The sequence below is a fragment of the Procambarus clarkii genome, chromosome 2 (genome assembly GCF_040958095.1).
Source record: "Procambarus clarkii isolate CNS0578487 chromosome 2, FALCON_Pclarkii_2.0, whole genome shotgun sequence".
NCBI classification, from domain to species: Eukaryota; Metazoa; Arthropoda; class Malacostraca; order Decapoda; family Cambaridae; genus Procambarus; species Procambarus clarkii.
In genome coordinates this window covers 33,549,592-33,574,226 of record NC_091151.1, presented here as the reverse complement: position 1 = coordinate 33,574,226, position 24,635 = coordinate 33,549,592, and the positions used below count along the sequence as shown (strand labels likewise).

Here is a 24,635-nt window from a genome sequence, read left to right as displayed (position 1 = left end):
GTGTTCTCTGATTGTGCCTATGGCACCTCTGCTCTTCACTGGTTCTATTCTACATTTTCTTCCATATCGTTCACTAGAGTACGTTGTTATTTTACTGTGTAGATTTGGTACTTGGCCCTCCAGTATCTTCCAGGTGTATATTATTTGATATCTCTCTCGTCTTCGTTCTAGTGAGTACATTTGGAGGGCTTTGAGACGATCCCAATAATTTAGGTGCTTTATTGCGTCTATGCGTGCCGTATATGTTCTCTGTATTCCCTCTATTTCAGCAATCTCTCCTGCTCTGAAGGGGGAAGTGAGTACTGAGCAGTACTCAAGACGGGACAACACAAGTGACTTGAAGAGTACAACCATTGTGATGTGATCCCTGGATTTGAAAGTTCTCATAATCCATCCTATCAGTTTTCTGGCTGTCGCAATATTTGCTTGGTTATGCTCCTTAAACGTTAGGTCGTCAGACATTATTATTCCCAAATCCTTTACATGCTGTTTTCCTACTATGGGCACATTTGATTGTGTTTTGTACTCTGTATTATGTTTAAGGTCCTCATTTTTACCGTACCTGAGTACCTGGAATTTATCACTGTTAAACATCAAGTTATTTTCTGATGCCCAGTCGAAAACTTTATTAATATCAGCTTGAAGTTTTTCAATGTCCTCAGCAGATGTAATTTTCATACTGATTTTTGTGTCATCTGCAAAGGATGATACGATGCTGTGACTTGTATTTTTGTCTATATCTGATATGAGAATAAGGAAAAGCAGCGGTGCAAGGACTGTACCCTGAGGTACAGAGCTTTTAACTGCACTTGGATTAGATTTTATATGGTTGACCGTTACTCGCTGAGTCCTGTTTGACAGAAAACTGAGTATCCAGCGTCCTACTTTACCGGTTATTCCCATTGACTTCATTTTGTGTGCTATCACGCCATGGTCACACTTATCGAAAGCCTTTACGAAGTCCGTGTATATCACATCAGCATTCTGTTTTTCTTCTAATGCCTCAGTGACTTTGTCGTAGTGCTCAAGTAACTGTGAGTGGCACGATCTTCCCGCTCGAAATCCATGTTGGCCTGGGTTGTGAAGGTCATTGGTCTCCATGAAATTGGTGACCTGACTCCTAATCACTCTCTCAAATACTTTTATGATGTGCGATGTTAGTGCAACTGGTCTATAATTTTTTGCCAATGCTTTGCTCCCTCCCTTGTGTAGAGGGGCTATGTCTGCTACTTTAAGTGCATCTGGTATCTCCCCCATGTCCAAGCTCTTCCTCCACACTATACTGAGTGCCTGTGCTACCGGCACTTTGCATTTCTTTATAAATATTGAATTCCATGAGTCTGGACCTGGGGCCGAGTGCATGGGCATGTTTTCAATTTCTTTTTCAAAATTTAGTGCGCTCGTGTTTATATCAGTTATATTTACAGGGGTTTGAATATCCCGCATAAAGAAATTGTCTGGATCTTCCACCTTCATGTTGTTTATTGGAGTGCTAAACATGTCCTCATACTGCTTTTTTAGGATTTCACTAATTTCTTTGTCATCCTCCGTGTATGAACCTTCACTTGTACGAATAGGTCCAATACTGGCAGTGGTTTTTGCTTTTGATTTCGCATATGAGAAGAAATATTTTGGATTTTTCTTTATTTCCTGAATTGCTTTCTGTTCTAACTACCTTTCTTCAGTTTCATATGAGTGTTTCAATTTCCGCTCGATTTCTTTAATCTCCCTATTTAAATTATTCCTTCTTTGACGGGAAATTCGTGTCTGCATAAGCAGTTCCGTTATTTTTTTCCTGCGTTTATAGTGTCGTCTGCGTTCTCTTTCTACGTTAGATCTCTTTCTGGCTTTCCTCAAAGGAACATGTTTCAGACAGACTTGATACGCTTCTGAAGTCAGTTTTTCTATTCCTTCTGTAGGACTTGTATTACTTAGAACAGTTCCCCATGGAATGTTTGTAAGTTCCCTGTTTATTATCTCCCAGTCTATCCTTTTATTATTAAAATTGAATTTACTGAATAGCCCCTCTCGCTTTATCAACGTTTTAGGTCTATTCTGAGTATTGATGGTCGTTTGCACTTCAATGAGTTTGTGATCTGAGTATGTGGTATCTGATATCGTAATGTCTCTGATAATGTCTTCATTGTTCGTAAAGACCAGATCTAGAATATTTTCATTTCTCGTTGGCTCCGATATCTGCTGATTGAGTGAAAATTTGTCACAGAATCTAAGTAGTTCTCTAATCTGTGGTTGGTTAGGTCCTGATAGATTTCCTGGTATAATGTTATTGTTTGCTATTTTCCACCTGAGACTTGGCAAGTTGAAGTCACCTAGGAAGATAATATCAGGTATCGGGTTCTCCAAATTATCAAGGCTATTCTCTATTTTGCTTATCTGTTCTGTGAATTCCTCAGCCGTTGCATCTGGCGGTTTGTATATTAGAATAATCACTAAATTTATTTTCTCTATTTTTAATCCCAGTACCTCTACCACCTCATTTGTAACGTTTAGGAGCTCCGAGCATACAAGGTCTTCCCTAATATACAGACCCACTCCTCCATGTGACCTAATTTTCCTATCACACCTGTATAGGTTATATCCTGGAATCCAGATCTCACTGTCCAACAATTCCCCTGCATGGGTTTCTGTGAAAGCTCCAAATACTGCATTTGACTCCGTGAGGAGGCCATTTATGAACTGTACTTTGTTGTTTGTTCTTGTTTTCAGTCCTTGTATGTTGGCAAAGATAAATGAGGTTACTCTATTAGTGATAGTTTGAATGGGAGACTTTTTCGGCAAGCCCATTATTCGTGGACATAATGAGTTTGTTCTGACCAGTACTGATTGTTGTAGGGCAGTTGTCTGTCGTAGTTGTAGTTCCCTTTCGGTGGGTAATTGTATCTGTAATTCTGGAATGCAAGTGGATCTGGCATCCAGTTCCATACACTCTCCATGCTGCTCCTTTTGAATTCTCTGCCGGTCTGGTATAAAAAATTTATAGAGTTTCCTCCAAATTCATTATCCTGCTTGCCACTCTTTATGTAGCGTTCCGTGCCTTTCACGTGAAAGTGTGGGCAGCTAAGGTCATAGCATTTTCTGTCCTCCAGTGAGGTTTGGCACATGTCAGGATGGAAAAACCTACATATTGATCCAAATCGACACTCACCTTTCCTAAGCATATTTAAACATTTTTTGGGATGTTGGTAACTGCATTCTAGTCCTTTTTTATTACCAGCATATCTATGTCTGCATATGCCCTTTGCATAAAATTTGCATAAGTCTGTCCTTCTGTTCTGAATTGCTCTATCGGGAACCGTCGTAGTGTCTGTACCTATCGAGCTGTCAGTGCTGTCTGGTACACTTTCTAGTTCACTGTCATCTACATCCTGGCCTACTGAGTCAGAGTTTACAACTTCCTGAGTTTCAGCCTCAGTTTCATCCCTGACTATAGCCTCCGCCCCTTGTATATTAGAATTGTTGTTCCTTTCCCACTCCTTCTGGATGGCTGGTAGGCTTCCAATGAATGATGTTTTCCGATCATGCGTCATGTTATCTAGAAGGTTTTTTAGGATATTCCAAGCTGGCAGGTCATTTTTACACACCCAGAGCAAGTGGCCAGCTCTCAGTGCCGTAGTGTTACTCACTCCTGTACAAGCTGAATGGAATCTAGTCTTACAGATATAACATTCAACTCCCGTTACCTTCGTCTTTAAGAAGTTGTTACAGTGGCCACAAATTTGTTTATTTACTCCCATATTGCCTTGTTTTGTTGTATATATCTATATATTTATAATATTATATGTATATTGTATATTTGTAACAATATATATGTATATATTTATATGTTTAATATTTATAATATTATATGTATACCGTATATTTGTAATATTATGTATGTTATTTTGTTCAGCTTTATGGCAGGTACTTAGCGTAGGTAGCGAGGCTGGTCCCCGGTCAGTACAGGTGACCTCTTGTGGCCCAGGTTGATGTCACCAGTTTCCAGTTACCCGATTTATAACCACTGATGCTGCCTCTTGCCACTATTTTATATTTCTTGTATTCTATATTTATAATATTCACTTCCAACTTATATGTTGTTATGATACCCGTTCCACATCACTGTTCCACGAATCACCGTTCACTATTTTTTTTTTTTCTAATACACGCATGTACACAAAGCCTCGTTCACTGGCTCACACGCGGTCTCCCGTTTATTCTCTATTTAACACAAAGTTCTATTGTTAATGACTATTTTCAATTTTCCAACGGGTCACTATGCACTTTGTTATGTCTGTAATCAGTAATCCACGGCAGTAGTCCTAAGAATCCCTGTTAATGTCACGATTTTAACGGAGCGCGCACGGTACGTCTACCCCCTCCCTCGACCTACTCCCTAGTAACTGTATATCGACCTGTATGGTTACTGAGACGTCCAGGGGGAGATCCAGAAGAAAATTAATATATACTTTAACAAACAGAAAGATCTTCATGTAATGTGCTTCTAAAGTGTAATGAATAAATTATTAAAATAAATCAGATATCCCAATGGCATTACTATAGGCATCTTTACATGAATGTTGTTTCAAAAAATAAATAAATCACAAATCCCTATGACATTTCTAAGTTAATAATTACTTCAAACTTCACTAAAACAACAATACAATAAGTCATGAGATCAATAACAAATTATTTATTTAAATAATATTTACTATATCCCAAAGTACCCCTTAATTCTTCATAATATCCCAAAGTAGCCCCTTAGTTCTTCTTAACATCCAAAAGTAAGAGATATTTACTTTAGTTTCTATTAATACAAAGTATTCTTAATGCTTTCTGAGAGCGTCGTCGTCCCTAGTTAACTAAACGCACAATCAGACCCTAGCCAGACTTAAGACGCTCTGCCCGTCGCTGACTGACCCTGTCACACATAATCTTCGGCAAGTTATATCGTGCTCTGGGCAATTCGTACTTGTTGTCGTGAAGTAATTTAGTAACCTCTTGCTCTGACCAAGACGTGTTTTAGATATGTTAGTAACCTCTTGCTCTGTCCAAGTCGTGTTTTAGATACTTTAGTAACCTTTTGCTCCTGGCAAGTCGCGATTTAGCTACTTTAGTAACCTCTTGCTTTGTCCTAGTCGTATTTTAGATACGTCAGTAACCTTTTGTTTTGGCTAAGTCGTGTTTAGCTACCTTAGTAACCTCTTGCTCTGGCCAAGTAAATCGGACTTGAAGGGATAGAAATTTGTAAAGCAACACAAGTGACACTACAGACATTCTTCTCTCCATATATCAGAAACGCTTGAAAATACATCTGAGACGAACAAAGTATGCTGCTTTTCTGTAGAGGTTCTTATGATGGGAATCTGTTATTCGCTGTTCATAACTTCACATTTGGAACTCGCCTTACCAATGACTTGTACCTGTATTGGTGAAGCCCTTCACCTTGCTGCCCCTATCCACAGCGAAAGCTGGTGTAGCTGTGTCAGTGCATCGGTAACCTATACGGTCACAATGCTCTGATATATTGTAAATCACAGTGGAATATTGTAGAACATGAAGATATTAATGATTCCATCAAGATAAGTCTCGCCGCTGCCCGCTCTCCGTCACGAAGAGAATCACACGCACTAATTTAGATCAGTTTCATGCTGCATATTTGAGGCAATTGTCACGAGACAGGAAAATAATTTATGTGAATTTTAAATGAAATGAATATCCAGTGAAAAGAGTACAGTGGCCAGAGAAGGACTTGGCTAGATAAATATTAAATGAAAAGGACAAGTTGAACTGAGCACAAACCGCTCACACCACTGACTGACCGAGGTACAGCTGTAATAGAAGCACTGACAAACAATAAAGTTGGTTGTGGCTCTCACAGTTTGTACCACAAACGTTGACAAATAATGCAGGGAGTTGTGGACCTCACAGACGAAACAGAAGCACTAACAAACAAGGAAGGGGGGTCACAGTACTTCACAGACGGAGCAGAAGCACTAACAAACAAGGAAGGGGGCCATAGTAGCTCACAGACGGAGTAGAAGGACTAACAAACAAGGAAGGGACAGATGGAGCAGAAGCACTAACAAACAAGAAAAGGTTGGGGGCCACAGTACCTCACGGACGGAACAGAAGCACTAACAAACAAGGATGGGAGTCGGGAGCCACAGTACCTCATAGATGGAGCAAAAGCACCGACAAACAAGGAAGAGGGGGGCACAGTACCTCACAGACGTAGGGGTCTTCGTCGGAGCCGTCGTTACAATGTTTTCCGGAGTCGCACACAGAGGTGATGGCGATGCACTGACTGTTCGCGTGACACTCGATCTGTGAACCAGAGCTGCACCTTGCCTCCGTTCCTGCCGGGAGAAAGAGAAGCACCCTTAAAGTATCCTTAGTACGATGCTTTAAATCATGTGTATTCTTACCTAGATGATTTTGTAGTGATAACTCCAGCTCTCGTGTCTTGCTTCCCATACTTCAGTCGATAGGGAAACAGGTTCTGGAACTTTTTGGGATGTCATGTCTACATATAAAAATGTGAATGTGAATTTCCTCCTTTAACCCTAAAGCAATACCTTACATCCATTTGATTCATTTAAGTACTTGGGTTTCTTCCGTGTTCATCTTATGTAAAACAGCCTGTCTGTCTGACTTACATACTCTCCTTAATATCTTGTATGTCGCGATAATATCAGTCGTGTATCTTCACTCGTGCCTCTCAGCTCTGGGACAAATCTGGTGGCATAACTCTGGTCTTTCTATTGTATCTGACACAAAATGGGCTGTATGCTGGTGCCGTGAATTACACAACTGAAGGGAGAGGGGAGGCGAACATGGGTCTCCCCCCCCCATCCCCTCCCCGATCTCACTTCTCTTTACTTAACCCTCCTATTTACTTGACCCCCATCCAACCCTCTCCTCTCTTCTCTCTTTTGCTCTCTTCAAACATCCGCTCTGTTGCCAGCATATTCTTCTTTCTCTGGAATTATATTATAACGAAGCACTAAAACTGATAAGAGTACTTCATGAAGATCTCAGGGATAAGGAGGGTCTAGATGCCGATATTAGTAAAGTGTTGCAGTGAGGCCAACCTCGACTGACTTTTGGCACTCATACTCCGCGGGCTTCATGTGGGCAAGTTGAGTAAGGCTTCTGGCCTCCAACCTCGGACAAACTGGGTCTCTCTCTCTCTCCCTCCCTCTCATTCTCTCCCCTCTCTCACCTCTCTTTCCTCTCCTCCCTTCTTCCCCGTTGGTAACGCCAATGGAAAGTTACTGGTTGGTTACCTGGTTGATGGGGTTCTGGGAGTTCTACTCCCCAAGCCCGGCCCGAGGCCAGGCTTGACTTGTGAGAGTTTGGTCCACTAGGCTGTTGCTTGGAGCGGCCCGCAGGGGCACATACCCACCACAGCCCGGTTGGTCCGGCACTCCTTGGAGGAATAAAACTAGTTTCCTCTTGAAAATGTCCACGGTTGTTCCGGCAATATTTCTTATGCTTGCTGGGAGGGTGTTGAACAACCGTGGACCTCTGATGTTTATACAGTGTTCTCTGATTGTGCCTATAGCACCCCTACTCTTCACTGGTTCTATTCTGCATTTTCTTCCATATCGTTCACTCCAGTACGTTGTTATTTTACTGTGTCGATTTGGTACTTGGCCCTCCAGTATCTTCCAGGTGTATATTATTTGATATTTCTCGCCTTCTTTCTAGTGAGTACATTTGGAGAGCTTTGAGACGATCCCAATAATTTAGGTGCTTTATCGCGTCTATGCGTGCCGTATATGTTCTCTGTATTCCCTCTATTTCAGCAATCTCTCCTGCTCTGAAGGGGGAAGTGAGTACTCAGCAGTACTCAAGACGGGACAACACAAGTGACTTGAAGAGTACAACCATTGTGATGGGATCCCTGGATTTGAAGGTTCTCGTAATCCATCCTATCATTTTTCTGGCTGTCGCAATATTTGCTTGGTTATGCTCCTTAAACGTTAGGTCGTCAGACATTGTTATTCCCAAATCCTTGACATGCTGTTTTCCTACTATGGGTACATTTGATTGTGTTTTATATCCTGTATTATGTTTAAGGTCCTCATTTTTACCGTACCTGAGTACCTGGAATTGATCACTGTTAAACATCATGTTATTTTCTGATGCCCAGTCGAAAACTTTATTATTATCAGCTTGAAGTTTTTCAATGTCATCAGCCGAGATAATTTTCATACTGATTTTTGTGTCATCTGCAAAAGATACGAAGCTGTGACTTGTATTTTTGTCTATATCTGATATGAGAATAAGGAAAAGCAGCGGTGCAAGGACTGTACCCTGAGGTACAGAGCTTTTAACTGCACTTGGATTAGATTTTATATGGTTGACCGTTACTCGCTGGGTCCTGTTTGACAGAAAACTGAGTATCCAGCGTCCTACTTTACCGGTTATTCCCATTGACTTCATTTTGTGTGCTATCACGCCATGGTCACATTTATCGAAAGCCTTTGCGAAGTCCGTGTATATAACATCACCATTCTGTTTTTCTTCTAATGCCTCAGTGACTTTGTCGTTGTGCTCAAGTAACTGTGAGAGGCACGATCTTCCCGCTCGAAATCCATGTTGGCCTGGGTTGTGAAGGTCATTGGTCTCCATGAAATTGGTGACCTGACTCCTAATCACTCTCTCAAATACTTTTAAGATGTGCGATGTTAGTGCAACTGGTCTATAATTCTTTGCCAATGCTTTGCTTCTTCCCTTGTGTATAGGGGCTATGTCTGCTACTTTAAGTGCATCTGGTATCTCCCCCGTGTCCAAGCTCTTCCTCCACACAATACTGAGTGCCATGTGCTACCGGCACTTTGCATTTCTTTATAAATATTGAATTCCATGAGTCTGGACCTGGGGCCGAGTGCATGGGCATGTTTTCAATTTCTCTTTCAAAATTTAGTGCGCTCGTGTTGATATCAGTTATATTTACAGGGGTTTGAATATCCCGCATAAAGAAATTGTCTGGATCTTCCACTTTCATGTTGTTTATTGGAGTGCTAAACATGCTGGTAACATTTTGCAGCACACATGATTTTTGCTTCAGCTGTGACTCCGTATTCTATTGCCAATGTCCTTCATGGTACACCGTAGCACCTTGCCCTTCACTCTCTCCGGTCTCTGCGTTAGTTTGGGAGACAATAATGAACTGTGCAAGACCTCTGGACTACTATGTAATATTATGAAGAAATAAGGGATACTTTGGGATATTATGAAGAACTATGGGGTACTTTCTAATATTATGAAGAACTAATGGAGGTACTTTGGGATATTTTGAAGAACTAAGAGATACTATGGGATATTATGAAGAACTAAGGAATACTTTGGGGTATTATGAAGAACTAACGGGTACTTTGGGACATTATGAAGAATGAAGAGATACTTTGGGATATTATGAAGAACTAAGGAGTACTTTTGGATGTTATGAAGAACTAAAGGATGCTTTTGGATATTATGAAGAACTAAGCGATACTTTGGGATATAATTAAGCACTAAGGGATGATGTGGGATATTATGAACTAAGGAATACTTTGGAATGTTATGAAGAACTAAGAGGTACTTTGGGATATTATGAAGAATTAAGTGATACTTTGGGATATTATGAAGAACTAAGGGGTACTTTGGGATATTATGAAGAATGAAGAGATACTTTGGGATATTATGAAGAACTAAGGGGTACTTTTGGATGTTATGAAGAACTAAGGGGCTGCTTTGGGATATTATGAAGAATTAAGGGGAACTTTGGGATATTATGAAGAACTAAAGGATACTTTGAGATATTATGAAGAACTAAAGGGTACTTTGGGATTTTATGAAGAACTAAGGGATACTTTGGGATATTATGAAGAACTAAGTGATACTTTGAAATATTATGAAGAACGAAAATATACTTTGGGATATTATGAAGAACTAAGGGGTAATTTTGAATATTATGAAGAACTAAGGGGTAATTTTGAATATTATGAAGAACTAAGGGGTAATTTTGAATATTATGAAGAACTAAGGGGCTACTTTGGGATATTATGAAAAATTAAGGGGTACTGTGGGATATTATAAAGAACTAAAGGATACTTTGGGATTTTATGAAGAACTAAGGGGTACTTTGGGATATTATGAAGAACGAAGTGATACTTTGGGATATTATGAAGAACTAAGGGGTACGTTGGGATATTATGACGAACTAAGAAGTACTCTGGGATATTATGAAGAATTAAGGGGAACTTTGGGATGTAATGAAGAACTAAGGGAGAACTTTGGGATATAATGAACTAAGGAGAACTTTGGGATATTATGAAGAACTATGAGGTATTTTGGAATATTATGAAAATCTAAGGGATATTTTGGGATATTATGAAGAACTAAGGGGGAACTTTGGAATATTATGAAGAACTAAGGGGTACTTCGGGATATTATAAAGAACTAATGGGTACTTTGGGATATTATGAGGATCTAAGAGATACTCTGGGATATTATGAAAAATTAAGGGGTCCTTTGGGATATTATGAACACTTAAGGGGTACTTTGGGATATTATGAAGAACTAAGGGCGAACTTTGGGATATTATGAAGAACTAAGGGATATTTTGGGATATTATGAAGAGCTAAAGGGTACTTTGGAATATTATGAAGAACTAAGTGGTACATTGAGTTACCTTGGTGATCTAAAGGTTAATTTGGAATAATATAGTGAACTACTGGGAACTTTAGTTCCATATGACAACCTAAAATGTACTTTTGGAGAAAATGTGAATTAAGAGATACTTTAGGATACTAGGATTGATTACTGGGTGTTTGGGAGACGTTAATAAAATAGGTGGTACTTTGAGATTGGTGATCAAGTGGGTGTTCTGTAATATTATGAATATCTACTAGGCACTTTGGAATACTATGAATATTTACTAGGCACTTTGGATTACTATGAATATCTACTAGGCACTTTGGAATACTATAATGAGCTATGGGGTACTATGGGAAATTATGATAAACTTATGTGTACTATGGTAGACTATGGTAGACAATGATGGACTAAAAGGTACTATGGTGGCCTATGATGAACTAAGAGGTGCTATGATAGCCTATGATGAACATAGAGGTGCTATGGTAGCCTATGATGAACTTAGAGGTGCTATAGTAGACTATGATGAACTAAGAGGTGCTATGGTAGCCTATGATGAACTTAGAGGTGCTATAGTAGACTATGATGAACTAAGAGGTGCTATGGTAGCCTATGATGTACTTAGAGGTGCTATAGTACACTATGATGAACTAAGAGGTACAATGGTAGACTATGATGAGCTAAGAGGTACTATAGTACACTATGATGGACTTAGAGGAGCTATGGTAGACTATGATGGATTAAGAGATACTATGGTAGACTATGATGGTTTAAGAGGTACTATGGAACACATTGATGAACTACCAGGAAATGTTATATCCTATGATTAACTTAAATGTATTTGGGATACTATAATGAACTAAGGGATACTTTGTGATACTATGATGAACAACATGCTACTTTTGTCTGGAAACACCTAGAAGTACTTTGAACAATAGCCTGCTAATGAAACCTTCTGATCATCATCGGCTCAAAATGTACCATGTAGCTCAGTTTCGCAATGTATCCCATAGATATCATGCTATCCCCAAGTACCCCTTAGTTCATCATAGTACCTCAAAGTTAATTTTAGTTTACCATTGTCATCCAAAGTACCCCGTAGTTCATCATGGTATCCAAAAGTACCATTTGTTCATAATAGTATTCAAAGAAATTCAGTAATTCATTATAGTATCCCAAAGTACACCATAATTCACCCGTATCCAAAAATAGTTCATCATTATATCTCAAATTCCTTTTTAGAGAATGATTGTCAAAGTACCCAGTACGCCATGACAGTATTCCTCCAAAACAACCTATTTCATCATAGTATCCCAAAGAACACTGTTATTCACCATAGTGTCCTAAAGTACGTTGTAATTCATTGTAATATCGTAATGTACTCCTGTCTTCACCATAATGTCCAAAAGTTCTCCTTTAAACTATCCCAGTAACCTTTGTTCATCAAAGTCGTGCAAAGTGTCCCGTATTAGATCCTAGTATCCCAAAGTACACCTTACTATGATGAACTATGAGTACTTTGGGATACTGTAATGAAAAATAGTACTTTAGGATATTATTATTAAAGGGATCTTGGGAATACTATTTTGAATTAAATGTACTAAGAGATATTATTTACTACGGGTACTTGGGGAGATAATATTGAACTATGGGGTACATTAGGGTACTGTGATGAAATATGGAATACTTTGTTATATGATAAACTAAAACGGACTTTGGGGTACTATGATAAACTAAGGGGTACTTTGGTATACTATAGTAAACTAAGGGGGGGTCCATTTGGGAAATTATGATCAAACTAAAGGGTAATTCTGGGGACAAAGATGAACTTGGGTACTTTAGAATACTATGGTAAACTGAAGGGTATTATAAGAGATTATAATGAATTAAGGGGTTTCTTAGGAGCTTATGATGAACTAAGGTATACCTTGGGAGACTATGATGTAATATGGGGTGGATTAGGAGATTATGATGAAACATGGACTACTTTAGGATACTCTGATTAAGAATAGAGTACTTTGAGAGACTGCAAAGAATTAAAGGGTACTTTAGGGTACTATGGTGAACTCCTGGGTGCTTCGGGAGACTAAATAAACTACGGGGTGTTTGGGATACTATGACGAACGAAGTGGTACTTTTGGGAATTAGGATAAAATGAATGTAATCTGTGAGATTAAATATTTACAACGTGCTTTGAGATGCTGTGATGAACAAACGGGTACATTAGGATGTTGTGATGAACTAAGGAGGTACTTTAGGATATTGTGATGAACTAAGGGGTACTTTAGGATGTTGTGATGAACTAAGGGGTACTTTGGGATGTTGTGATGAACTAAGGGGTACTTTAGGATGTTGTGATGAGCTAAGGGGTACTTTAGGATATTTTGATGAACTAAGGGGTACTTTGGGATGTTGTGATGAACTAAGGGGTACTTTAGGATGTTGTGATGAACTAAGGGGTACTTTAGGATATTGTGATGAACTAAGGGGTACTTTAAGATGTTGTGATGAACTAAGGGGTACTTTAAGATGTTGTGATGAACTAAGGGGTACTTTAAGATGTTGTGATGAACTAAGGGGTACTTTAAGATGTTGTGATGAACTAAGGGGTACTTTAGGATGTTGTGATGAACTAAGGGGTACTTTGGGATGTTGTGATGAACTAAGGGGTACTTTGGGATGTTGTGATGAACTAAGGGGTACTTTAGGATGTTGTGATGAACTAAGGGGTACTTTAGGATATTGTGATGAACTAAGGAGTACTTTGGAATATACTGATAAGCTATGGGGGATCTAAAAGAGACTACGATGAACTTAGAAGTATTCTAGGAGTCTATGATGAACAATGAAGCATTTTTTTTTTTACTTTGTTTATTTACATATTCAGAAATTCTTACATCTTCTTACAGTCACTAGCGCGCATAGCGTTTCAGGCTATGTCCTTAATCCTAATTTTCACACACATACATCCCCAGGAAGCAGCCCGTAGCAGCTGCCCAACTCCCAGGTACCTATTTACTGCTAGGTCAACAGGGGCAGCAGGGTGAAAAATCGTGCCATTTGTTTCTGCCTCCGCTGGGGATCGAACCCGGACCCTTAGGACTACGAGCCCCTGAGCGCTATCCACTCAGCCGACAGGCCGCATTATATTGGTTGAACTACAAGAAACTTCTGAATAATAGAATGAACGACTAATAATAGGGTGGATGATTCGACTCGAAAACATGATAAGAGTATCATAAAATAGATATATACGAGACTTACAACAGAGAAATTTATAAGTAAAATAACATCGCCGGCATATGTGACACTAATTTGACTTGTTCCACCACCTACACGATACCAGCATTCGAGAATGCAACTCTAGTGTGGAATTATTGCTTCAAAACGTACAAAGCTACTGCTCAACCTACAGCTAAAACCGGGCGAGTATAACAGCAGAGCCCAGGAGCTACAGTTTGACCCTCGGGTATAACTGGGCAAGTGCAACAGCAAGTCCCAGGAGCTACAGCTCGGTCCTCAGGTATAACTGGGCAAGTGCAACATCAGGGGCCCAGGAGCTAATGTTCGACCCTTGGGTACAACAGGACGAGTGCAACATCAGGGCCCAGGAGCTAATGTTCGACCCTTGTGTACAACAGGACGAGTGCAACATCAGGGCCCAGGAGCTAATGTTCGACCCTTGGGTACAACAGGACGAGTGCAACATCAGGGCCCAGGAGCTAATGTTCGACCCTTGGGTACAACAGGACGAGTGCAACATCAGGGCCCAGGAGCTAATGTTCGACCCTTGGGTACAACAGGACGAGTGCAACATCAGGGCCCAGGAGCTAATGTTCGACCCTTGGGTACAACAGGACGAGTGCAACATCAGGGCCCAGGAGCTAATGTTCGACCCTTGGGTACAACAGGACGAGTGCAACATCAGGGCCCAGGAGCTAATGTTCGACCCTTGGGTACAACAGGACGAGTGCAACATCAGGGCCCAGGAGCTAATGTTCGACCCTTGGGTACAACAGGACGAGTGCAACATCAGGGCCCAGGAGCTAATGTTCGACCCTTGGGTACAACAGGACGAGTGCAACATCAGGGCCCAGGAGCTAATGTTCGACCCTTGGGTACAACAGGACGAGTGCAACATCAGGGCCCAGGAGCTAATGTTCGACCCTTGGGTACAACAGGACGAGTGCAACATCAGGGCCCAGGAGCTAATGTTCGACCCTTGGGTACAACAGGACGAGTGCAACATCAGGGCCCAGGAGCTAATGTTCGACCCTTGGGTACAACAGGACGAGTGCAACATCAGGGCCCAGGAGCTAATGTTCGACCCTTGGGTACAACAGGACGAGTGCAACATCAGGGCCCAGGAGCTAATGTTCGACCCTTGGGTACAACAGGACGAGTGCAACATCAGGGCCCAGGAGCTACAGCTCAACCCTCAGGAACAACTGGGCGAGTAAGAATCAACACATTAAGTCTCACATTAACAAATTTAAATAAACTTGAACCAACAATTATCAAAACAATAAAGCCTTACGAGTATACTACCCCAGAACAAAGCCTTGCGAGTATACTACCCCAGAACAAAGCCTTGCGAGTATACTACCCCAGAACAAAGCTTTAGGAGTATACTACCCCAGAACAAAGCCTTGCGAGTATACTACCCCAGAACAAAGCCTTGCGAGTATACTACCCCAGAACAAAGCTTTAGGAGTATACTACCCCAGAACAAAGCCTTGCGAGTATACTACCCCAGAACAAAGCCTTGCGAGTATACTACCCCAGAACAAAGCTTTAGGAGTATACTACCCCAGAACAAAGCTTTAGGAGTATACTACCCCAGAACAAAGCCTTGCGAGTATACTACCCCAGAACAAAGCCTTGCGAGTATACTACCCCAGAACAAAGCCTTACGAGTATACTTCCCCAGAACAAAGCTTTAGGAATATACTACCCCAGAACAAAGCCTTGCGAGTATACTACCCCAGAACAAAGCCTTACGAGTATACTTCCCCAGAACAAAGCCTTACGAGTATACTACCCCAGAACAAAGCCTTACGAGTATACTACCCCAGAACAAAGCCTTACGAGTATACTTCCCCAGAACAAAGCCTTACGAGTATACTTCCCCAGAACAATGCCTTACGAGTATACTTCCCCAGAACAAAGCTTTAGGAGTATACTACCCCAGAACAAAGCCTTGCGAGTATACTACCCCAGAACAAAGCCTTACGAGTATACTACCCCAGAACAAAGCCTTACGAGTATACTTCCCCAGAACAAAGCCTTACGAGTATACTTCCCCAGAACAAAGCCTTACGAGTATACTTCCCCAGAACAAAGCCTTACGAGTATACTTCCCCAGAACAAAGCCTTACGAGTATACTTCCCCAGAACAAAGCTTTAGGAGTATACTACCCCAGAACAAAGCCTTGCGAGTATACTACCCCAGAACAAAGCTTTACGAGTATACTACCCCAGAACAAAGCTTTAGGAGTATACCACCCCATTACAAACTTTAGGAGTATACTTCCCCAGAACAAAGCTTTAGGAGTATACTACCCCAGAACAAAGCTTTAGGAGTATACCACCCCATTACAAACTTTAGGAGTATACTTCCCCAGAACAAAGCCTTGCGAGTATACTACCCCAGAACAAAGCTTTAGGAGTATACTACCCCAGAACAAAGCCTTGCGAGTATACTACCCCAGAACAAAGCTTTAGGAGTATACTACCCCAGAACAAAGCTTTAGGAGTATACTACCCCAGAACAAAGCTTTAGGAGTATACCACCCCATTACAAACTTTAGGAGTATACTTCCCCATTACAAAGCTTCAGGAGTATACTACCCCCATTACAAAGCTTCAGGAGTATACTACCCCCATTACAGAGCCTTAAGAGTATACTACCCCATTACAAAGCCTTAAGAGTATACTACCCCATTACAAAGTCTTAAGAGTATACTACCCCATTACAAAGCCTTAATAGTATACTACCCCATTACAAAGTCTTAAGAGTATACTACCCCATTACAAAGCCTTAATAGTATACTACCCCATTACAAAGTCTTAAGAGTATACTACCCCATTACAAAGCCTTAATAGTATACTACCCCATTACAAAGTCTTAAGAGTATACTACCCCATTACAAAGCCTTAATAGTATACTACCCCATTACAAAGTCTTAAGAGTATACTACCCCATTACAAAGCATTAAGAGTATACTACCCCCATTACAAAGCATTAAGAGTATACTACCCCATTACAAAGCATTAAGAGTATACTTCCCCATTACAAAGCATTAAGAGTATACTTCCCCATTACAAAGCATTAAGAGTATACTTCCCCATTACAAAGCATTAAGAGTATACTTCCCCATTACAAAGCATTAAGAGTATACTTCCCCATTAAACACTGAGAGAAGGGAAACAATGCAGGTAACTTGCCTGCCAGGAACATGGCCGTCAGCCCCAGCAGTGAGAGAACTCCCACGTGAACCATGTCTGCGTCCTCTGCTGCTGTGGGAGGTCACTGCTGCTGTGGGAGGTCACTGCTGCTGTGGGAGGTCACTGCTGCTGTGGGAGGTCACTGCTGCTGTGGGAGGTCACTGCTGCTGTGGGAGGTCACTGCTGCTGTGGGAGGTCACTGCTGCTGTGGGAGGTCACTGTTGCTGTGGGAGGTCACTGCTGCTGTGGGAGGTCACTGCTGCTGTGGGAGGTCACTGCTGCTGTGGGAGGTCACTGCTGCTGTGGGAGGTCACTGCTGCTGTGGGAGGTCACTGCTGCTGTGGGAGGTCACTGCTGCTGTGGGAGGTCACTGCTACTGTGGGAGGTCACTGCTGCTGTGGGAGGTCACTTCTGCCGTGGGAGGAAAATGTCACTGCCGCTGTGGATCGAAGAGGACACTATTTTGTTATTCCTAAATACAAAATTTAACTACAAAATCTTGCATACTGCTTAATTAATAAAATTAATTAAATTACAAACTGTGTCAAGACATACTTACAGCAGAGATAATGTCCCAGCACGAGGGGGACACTTTACACAACAACTCTCATATGTTCAGTAAACGGTCGTCCCTCGGACTGTGCTCAAGGTAAGGCTCACTTAATTATGTTATGGTGATGAGCACCAAGATCACTATGATGGGTGGATGGTGATGAGCAGCAAGATCACTATGATCGGTGGATGGTGATGAGCACCAAGATCACTATGATGGGTGGATGGTGATAAGCACCAAGATCACTATGATCGGTGGATGGTGATGAGCAGCAAGATCACTATGATCGGTGGATGGTGATGAGCACCAAGATCACTATGATCGGTGGATGGTGATGAGCACCAAGATCACTATGATGGGTGGATGGTGATGAACACCAAGATCACTATGATCGGTGGATGGTGATGAGCAACAAGATCACTATGATGGGTGGATGGTGATGAGCACCAAGATCACTATGATCGGTGGATGGTGATGAGCACCAAGATAACTATGATCGGTGGATGGTGATGAGCAACAAGATCACTATGATGGGTGGATGGTGATGAGCACCAAGATCACTATGATGGGTGGATGGTGATGAGCAACAAGATCACTATGATGGGTGGATGGTGATGAGCACCAAGATCACTATGATCGGTGGATGGTGATGAGCACCAAGATCACTATGATCGGTGGATGGTGATGAGCAGCAAGATCACTGTGATCGGTGGATGGTGATGAGCACCAAGATCACTATGATGTGTGGATGGTGATGAGCACCAAGATCACTATGATCGGTGGACGGTGATGAGCAACAAGATCACTATGATCGGTGGATGGTGATGAAGCAGCAAGATCACTATGATCGGTGGATAGTGATGAAGCACCAAGATCACTATGATCGGTGGATGGTGATGAGCAGCAAGATCACTATGATCGGTGGATGGTGATGAGCACCAAGATCACTATGATGGGTGGATGGTGATGAGCACCAAGATCACTATGATCGGTGGATGGTGATGAGCAGCAAGATCACTGTGATCGGTGGATGGTGATGAGCACCAAGATCACTATGATGGGTGGATGGTGATGAGCACCAAGATCACTATGATCGGTGGATGGTGATGAGCAACAAGATCACTATGATCGGTGGATGGTGATGAAGCACCAAGATCACTATGATCGGTGGATGGTGATGAGCACCAAGATCACTATGATCGGTGGATAGTGATGAGCAGCAAGATCACTATGATCGGTGGATGGTGATGAGCACCAAGATCACTATGATGGGTGGATGGTGATGAACACCAAGATCACTATGATCGGTGGACGGTGATGAGCAACAAGATCACTATGATCGGTGGATGGTGATGAAGCACCAAGATTACTATGATCGGTGGATGGTGATGAAGCACCATGATCACTATGATGGGTGGATGGTGATGAGCACCATGATCACTATGATCGGTGGATGGTGATGAAGCACAATGATCACTATGATGGGTGGATGGTGATGAAGCACCATGATCACTATGATCGGTGGATGGTGATGAACCACCATGATCACTATGATGGGTGGATGGTGATGAAGCACCATGATCACTATGATGGGTGGATGGTGATGAGCACCAAGATTACTATGATGGGTGGGTGGTGATGAAGCACCAAGATCACTATGATGGGTGGATGTTGATGAAGCAACAAGATCACTATGATTGGTAGATAGTGATGAGCAACAACATCAATATGATGGGTGGATGGTGATGAGCAACAAGATCACTATGATGGGAGGATGGTGATGAAGCACCAAGATCACTATGATTGGTGGATGGTGATGAAGCAACAAGATCACTATGATTGGTGGATGGTGATGAAGCAACAAGATCACTATGATGGGTGGATGGTGATGAAGCACCAAGATCACTATGATTGGTGGATGGTGATGAAGCAACAAGATCACTATGATGGGTGGATGGTGATGAAGCAACAAGATCACTATGATAGGTGGATGGTGATGAAACAACAAGATCACTATGATTGGTGGATGGTGATGAAGCAACAAGATCACTATGATTGGTGGATGGTGATGAAGCAACAAGATCACTATGATGGGTGGATGGTGATGAGCAACAAGATCACTATGATCGGTGGATGGTGATGAGCACCAAGATCACTATGATCGGTGGATGGTGATGAGCAACAAGATCACTATGATGGGTGGATGGTGATGAGCACCAAGATCACTATGATCGGTGGATGGTGATAAGCACCAAGATCACTATGATCGGTGGATGGTGATGAGCAGCAAGATCACTGTGATCGGTGGATGGTGATGAGCACCAAGATCACTATGATGGGTGGATGGTGATGAGCACCAAGATCATTATGATCGGTGGATGGTGACGAGCAACAAGATCACTATGATCGGTGGATGGTGATGAAGCACCAAGATCACTATGATCGGTGGATGGTGATGAAGCACCAAGATCACTATGATCGGTGGATGGTGATGAAGCACCAAGATCACTATGATCGGTGGATAGTGATGAGCAGCAAGATCACTATGATCGGTGGATGGTGATGAGCACCAAGATCACTGTGATGGGTGGATGGTGATGAGCACCAAGATCACTATGATCGGTGGATGGTGATGAGCAGCAAGATCACTGTGATCGGTGGATGGTGATGAGCACCAAGATCACTATGATGGGTGGATGGTGATGAGCACCAAGATCACTATGATCGGTGGATGGTGATGAGCAACAAGATCACTAAGATCGGTGGATGGTGATGAAGCACCAAGATCACTATGATCGGTGGATGGTGATGAGCACCATGATCACTATGATGGGTGGATGGTGATGAGCACCATGATCACTATGATCGGTGGATGGTGATGAAGCACCATGATCACTATGATGGGTGGATGGTGATGAAGCACCATAATCACTATGATCGGTGGATGGTGATGAACCACCATGATCACTATGATGGGTGGATGGTGATGAAGCACCATGATCACTATGATGGGTGGATGGTGATGAGCACCAAGATCACTAGGATGGGTGGGTGGTGATGAAGCACCAAGATCACTATGATGGGTGGATGGTGAGGAAGCAACAAGATCACTATGATTGGTAGATAGTGATGAGCAACAACATCAATATGATGGGTGGATGGTGATGAGCAACAAGATCACTATGATGGGTGGATGGTGATGAAGCACCAAGATCACTATGATTGGTGGATGGTGATGAAGCAACAAGATCACTATGATTGGTGGATGGTGATGAAGCAACAAGATCACTATGATGGGTGGATGGTGATGAAGCACCAAGATCACTATGATTGGTGGATGGTGATGAAGCAACAAGATCACTATGATGGGTGGATGGTGATGAAGCAACAAGATCACTATGATAGGTGGATGGTGATGAAACAACAAGATCACTATGATTGGTAGATGGTGATGAAGCAACAAGATCACTATGATTAGTGGATGGTAATGAAGCAACAAGATCACTATGATAGGTGGATGGTGATGAAGCACCAAGATCACTATGATGGGTGGATGGTGATGACGCACCAAGATCACTATGATGGGTGGATAGTGATGAAGCACCAAGATCACTATGATGGGTGGATGGTGATGGAGCACCAAGATCACTATGATGGGTGGATGGTGATGAGCACCATGATCACTATGATGGGTGGATGGTGATGAAACACCAAGATCACTATGATGGATGGATGGTGATGAGCAACAAGATCACTATGATCGGTGGATGGTGACGAAGCACCAAGATCACTATGATGGGTGGATGGTGATGAGCACCAAGATCACTATGATTGGTGGATGGTGATGAAGCACCAAGATCACTATGATGGGTGGATGGTGATGAAGCACCAAGATCACTATGATGGGTGGATGGTGATGAAGCACCAAGATCACTATGATGGGTGGATGGTGATGAAGCACCAAGATCACTATGATGGGTGGATGGTGATGAAGCACCAAGATCACTATGATGGGTGGATGGTGATGAAGCACCAAGATCACTATGATGGGTGGATGGTGATGAAGCACCAAGATCACTATGATGGGTGGATAGTGATGAAGCACCAAGATCACTATGATGGGTGGATGGTGATGAAGCACCAAAATCACTATGATGGGTGGATGGTGATGAAGCACCAAGATCACTATGATGGGTGGATGGTGATGAAGCACCAAGATCACTATGATGGGTGGATGGTGATGAAGCACCAAGATCACTATGATGGGTGGATAGTGATGAAGCACCAAGATCACTATGATGGGTGGATGGTGATGAAGCACCAAGATCACTATGATGGGTGGATAGTGATGAAGCACCAAGATCACTATGATGGGTGGATGGTGATGAGCAGCAAGATCACTATGATCGGTGGATGGTGATGAGCACCAAGATCACTATGATGGGTGGATGGTGATGAGCACCAAGATCACTATGATCGGTGGATGGTGATGAGCAGCAAGATCACTATGATCGGTGGATGGTGATGAGCACCAAGATCACTATGATGGGTGGATGGTGATGAGCACCAAGATCACTATGATGGATGGATGGTGATGAGCAACAAGATCACTATGATCGGTGGATGGTGATGAGCACCAAGATCACTATGATCGGTGGATGGTGATGAGCAACAAGATCACTATGATGGGTGGATGGTGATGAGCACCAAGATCACTATGATCGGTGGATGGTGATGAGCACCAAGATCACTATGATCGGTGGATGCTGATGAGCAGCAAGATCACTGTGATCGGTGGATGGTGATGAGCACCAAGATCACTATGATGGGTGGATGGTGATGAGCACCAAGATCACTATGATCGGTGGATGGTGATGAGCAACAAGATCACTATGATCGGTGGATGGTGATGAAGCACCAAGATCACTATGATCGGTGGATGGTGATGAAGCACCAAGATCACTATGATCGGTGGATGGTGATGAGCAGCAAGATCACTATGATCGGTGGATGGTGATGAGCACCAAGATCACTATGATGGGTGGATGGTGATGAGCACCAAGATCACTATGATCGGTGGATGGTGATGAGCAGCAAGATCACTGTGATCGGTGGATGGTGATGAGCACCAAGATCACTATGATGGGTGGATGGTGATGAGCACCAAGATCACTATGATCGGTGGATGGTGATGAGCAACAAGATCACTATGATCGGTGGATGGTGATGAAGCACCAAGATCACTATGATCGGTGGATGGTGATGAGCACCAAGATCACTATGATCGGTGGATGGTGATGAGCAGCAAGATCACTATGATCGGTGGATGGTGATGAGCACCAAGATCACTATGATGGGTGGATGGTGATTAGCACCAAGATCACTATGATCGGTGGACGGTGATGAGCAACAAGATCACTATGATCGGTGGATGGTGATGAAGCACCAAGATTACTATGATCGGTGGATGGTGATGAAGCACCATGATCACTATGATGGGTGGATGGTGATGAGCACCATGATCACTATGATCGGTGGATGGTGATGAAGCACCATGATCACTATGATGGGTGGATGGTGATGAAGCACCATGATCACTATGATCGGTGGATGGTGATGAAGCACCATGATCACTATGATGGGTGGATGGTGATGAAGCACCATGATCACTATGATGGGTGGATGGTGATGAGCACCAAGATCACTATGATGGGTGGGTGGTGATGAAGCACCAAGATCACTATGATGGGTGGATGGTGATGAAGCAACAAGATCACTATGATTGGTAGATAGTGATGAGCAACAACATCAATATGATGGGTGGATGGTGATGAGCAACAAGATCACTATGATGGGAGGATGGTGATGAAGCACCAAGATCACTATGATTGGTGGATGGTGATGAAGCAACAAGATCACTATGATTGGTGGATGGTGATGAAGCAACAAGATCACTATGATGGGTGGATGGTGATGAAGCACCAAGATCACTATGATTGGTGGATGGTGATGAAGCAACAAGATCACTATGATGGGTGGATGGTGATGAAGCAACAAGATCACTATGATAGGTGGATGGTGATGAAACAACAAGATCACTATGATTGGTGGATGGTGATGAAGCAACAAGATCACTATGATTGGTGGATGGTGATGAAGCAACAAGATCACTATGATAGGTGGATGGCGATGAAGCACCAAGATCACTATGATTGGTGGATGGTGATGAAGCACCAAGATCACTATGATGGGTGGATGGTGATGAAGCACCAAGATCACTATGATGGGTGGATGGTGATGAAGCACCAAGATCACTATGATGGGTGGATGGTGATGAAGCACCAAGATCACTATGATGGGTGGATGGTGATGAAGCACCAAGATCACTATGATGGGTGGATGGTGATGAAGCACCAAGATCACTATGATGGGTGGATGGTGATGAAGCACCAAGATCACTATGATGGGTGGATAGTGATGAAGCACCAAGATCACTATGATGGGTGGATGGTGATGAAGCACCAAGATCACTATGATGGGTGGATGGTGATGAAGCACCAAGATCACTATGATGGGTGGATGGTGATGAAGCACCAAAATCATTATGATGGGTGGATGGTGATGAACCATCAAGACAAACTGTATTTACCGGTTACTCAAGAAACCTGGCATGGGAGCCGTCGTCCGGGGCGCTGGGTGTTGCTTGTGGCGTGATGCCCCGTCAGCGTGTGTGGTGCGGTGCCCCGTCGGCGTGTGTGGCGTGATGCCCCGTCGGCGTGTAGAGTAGGGATCAGTGATTAGCCCAACAGCCACGCCCACTCTGCCTTCAAACCCCGCCCCTTCCTACCTTCAACTTCACTGATTAGTTGTAGCTGTCTTCAAAACTAGACTATTTTACAACACTTACTCATTGTGTGAACCCTAGCGATAAAGGAATACAGTTATCCCCAAATAAATATTTATCGAGGCCGCACTCAAATGAGAAAGTGCT

The 24,635-nt window shown here is 42.6% G+C and overlaps 1 protein-coding gene across 1 annotated transcript in view; it reads right to left on the bottom strand.

The window, feature by feature from the left end:
• LOC138364547 (uncharacterized) overlaps nt 1-24,413 on the bottom strand; it is a 72,414-nt gene extending 48,001 nt beyond the window's left edge. The window contains exons 1-3 of the mRNA XM_069324206.1: nt 24,294-24,413; nt 17,092-17,530; nt 6,223-6,356 (exon numbers count right to left, since the gene is read on the bottom strand). Coding sequence (XP_069180307.1) covers nt 6,223-6,356; nt 17,092-17,146 — 189 coding nt within the window. The 5' untranslated portion in view covers nt 17,147-17,530; nt 24,294-24,413. The remainder of the gene's footprint in view (nt 1-6,222; nt 6,357-17,091; nt 17,531-24,293) is intronic.
• Between the last annotated feature and the right edge of the window lie 222 nt (nt 24,414-24,635).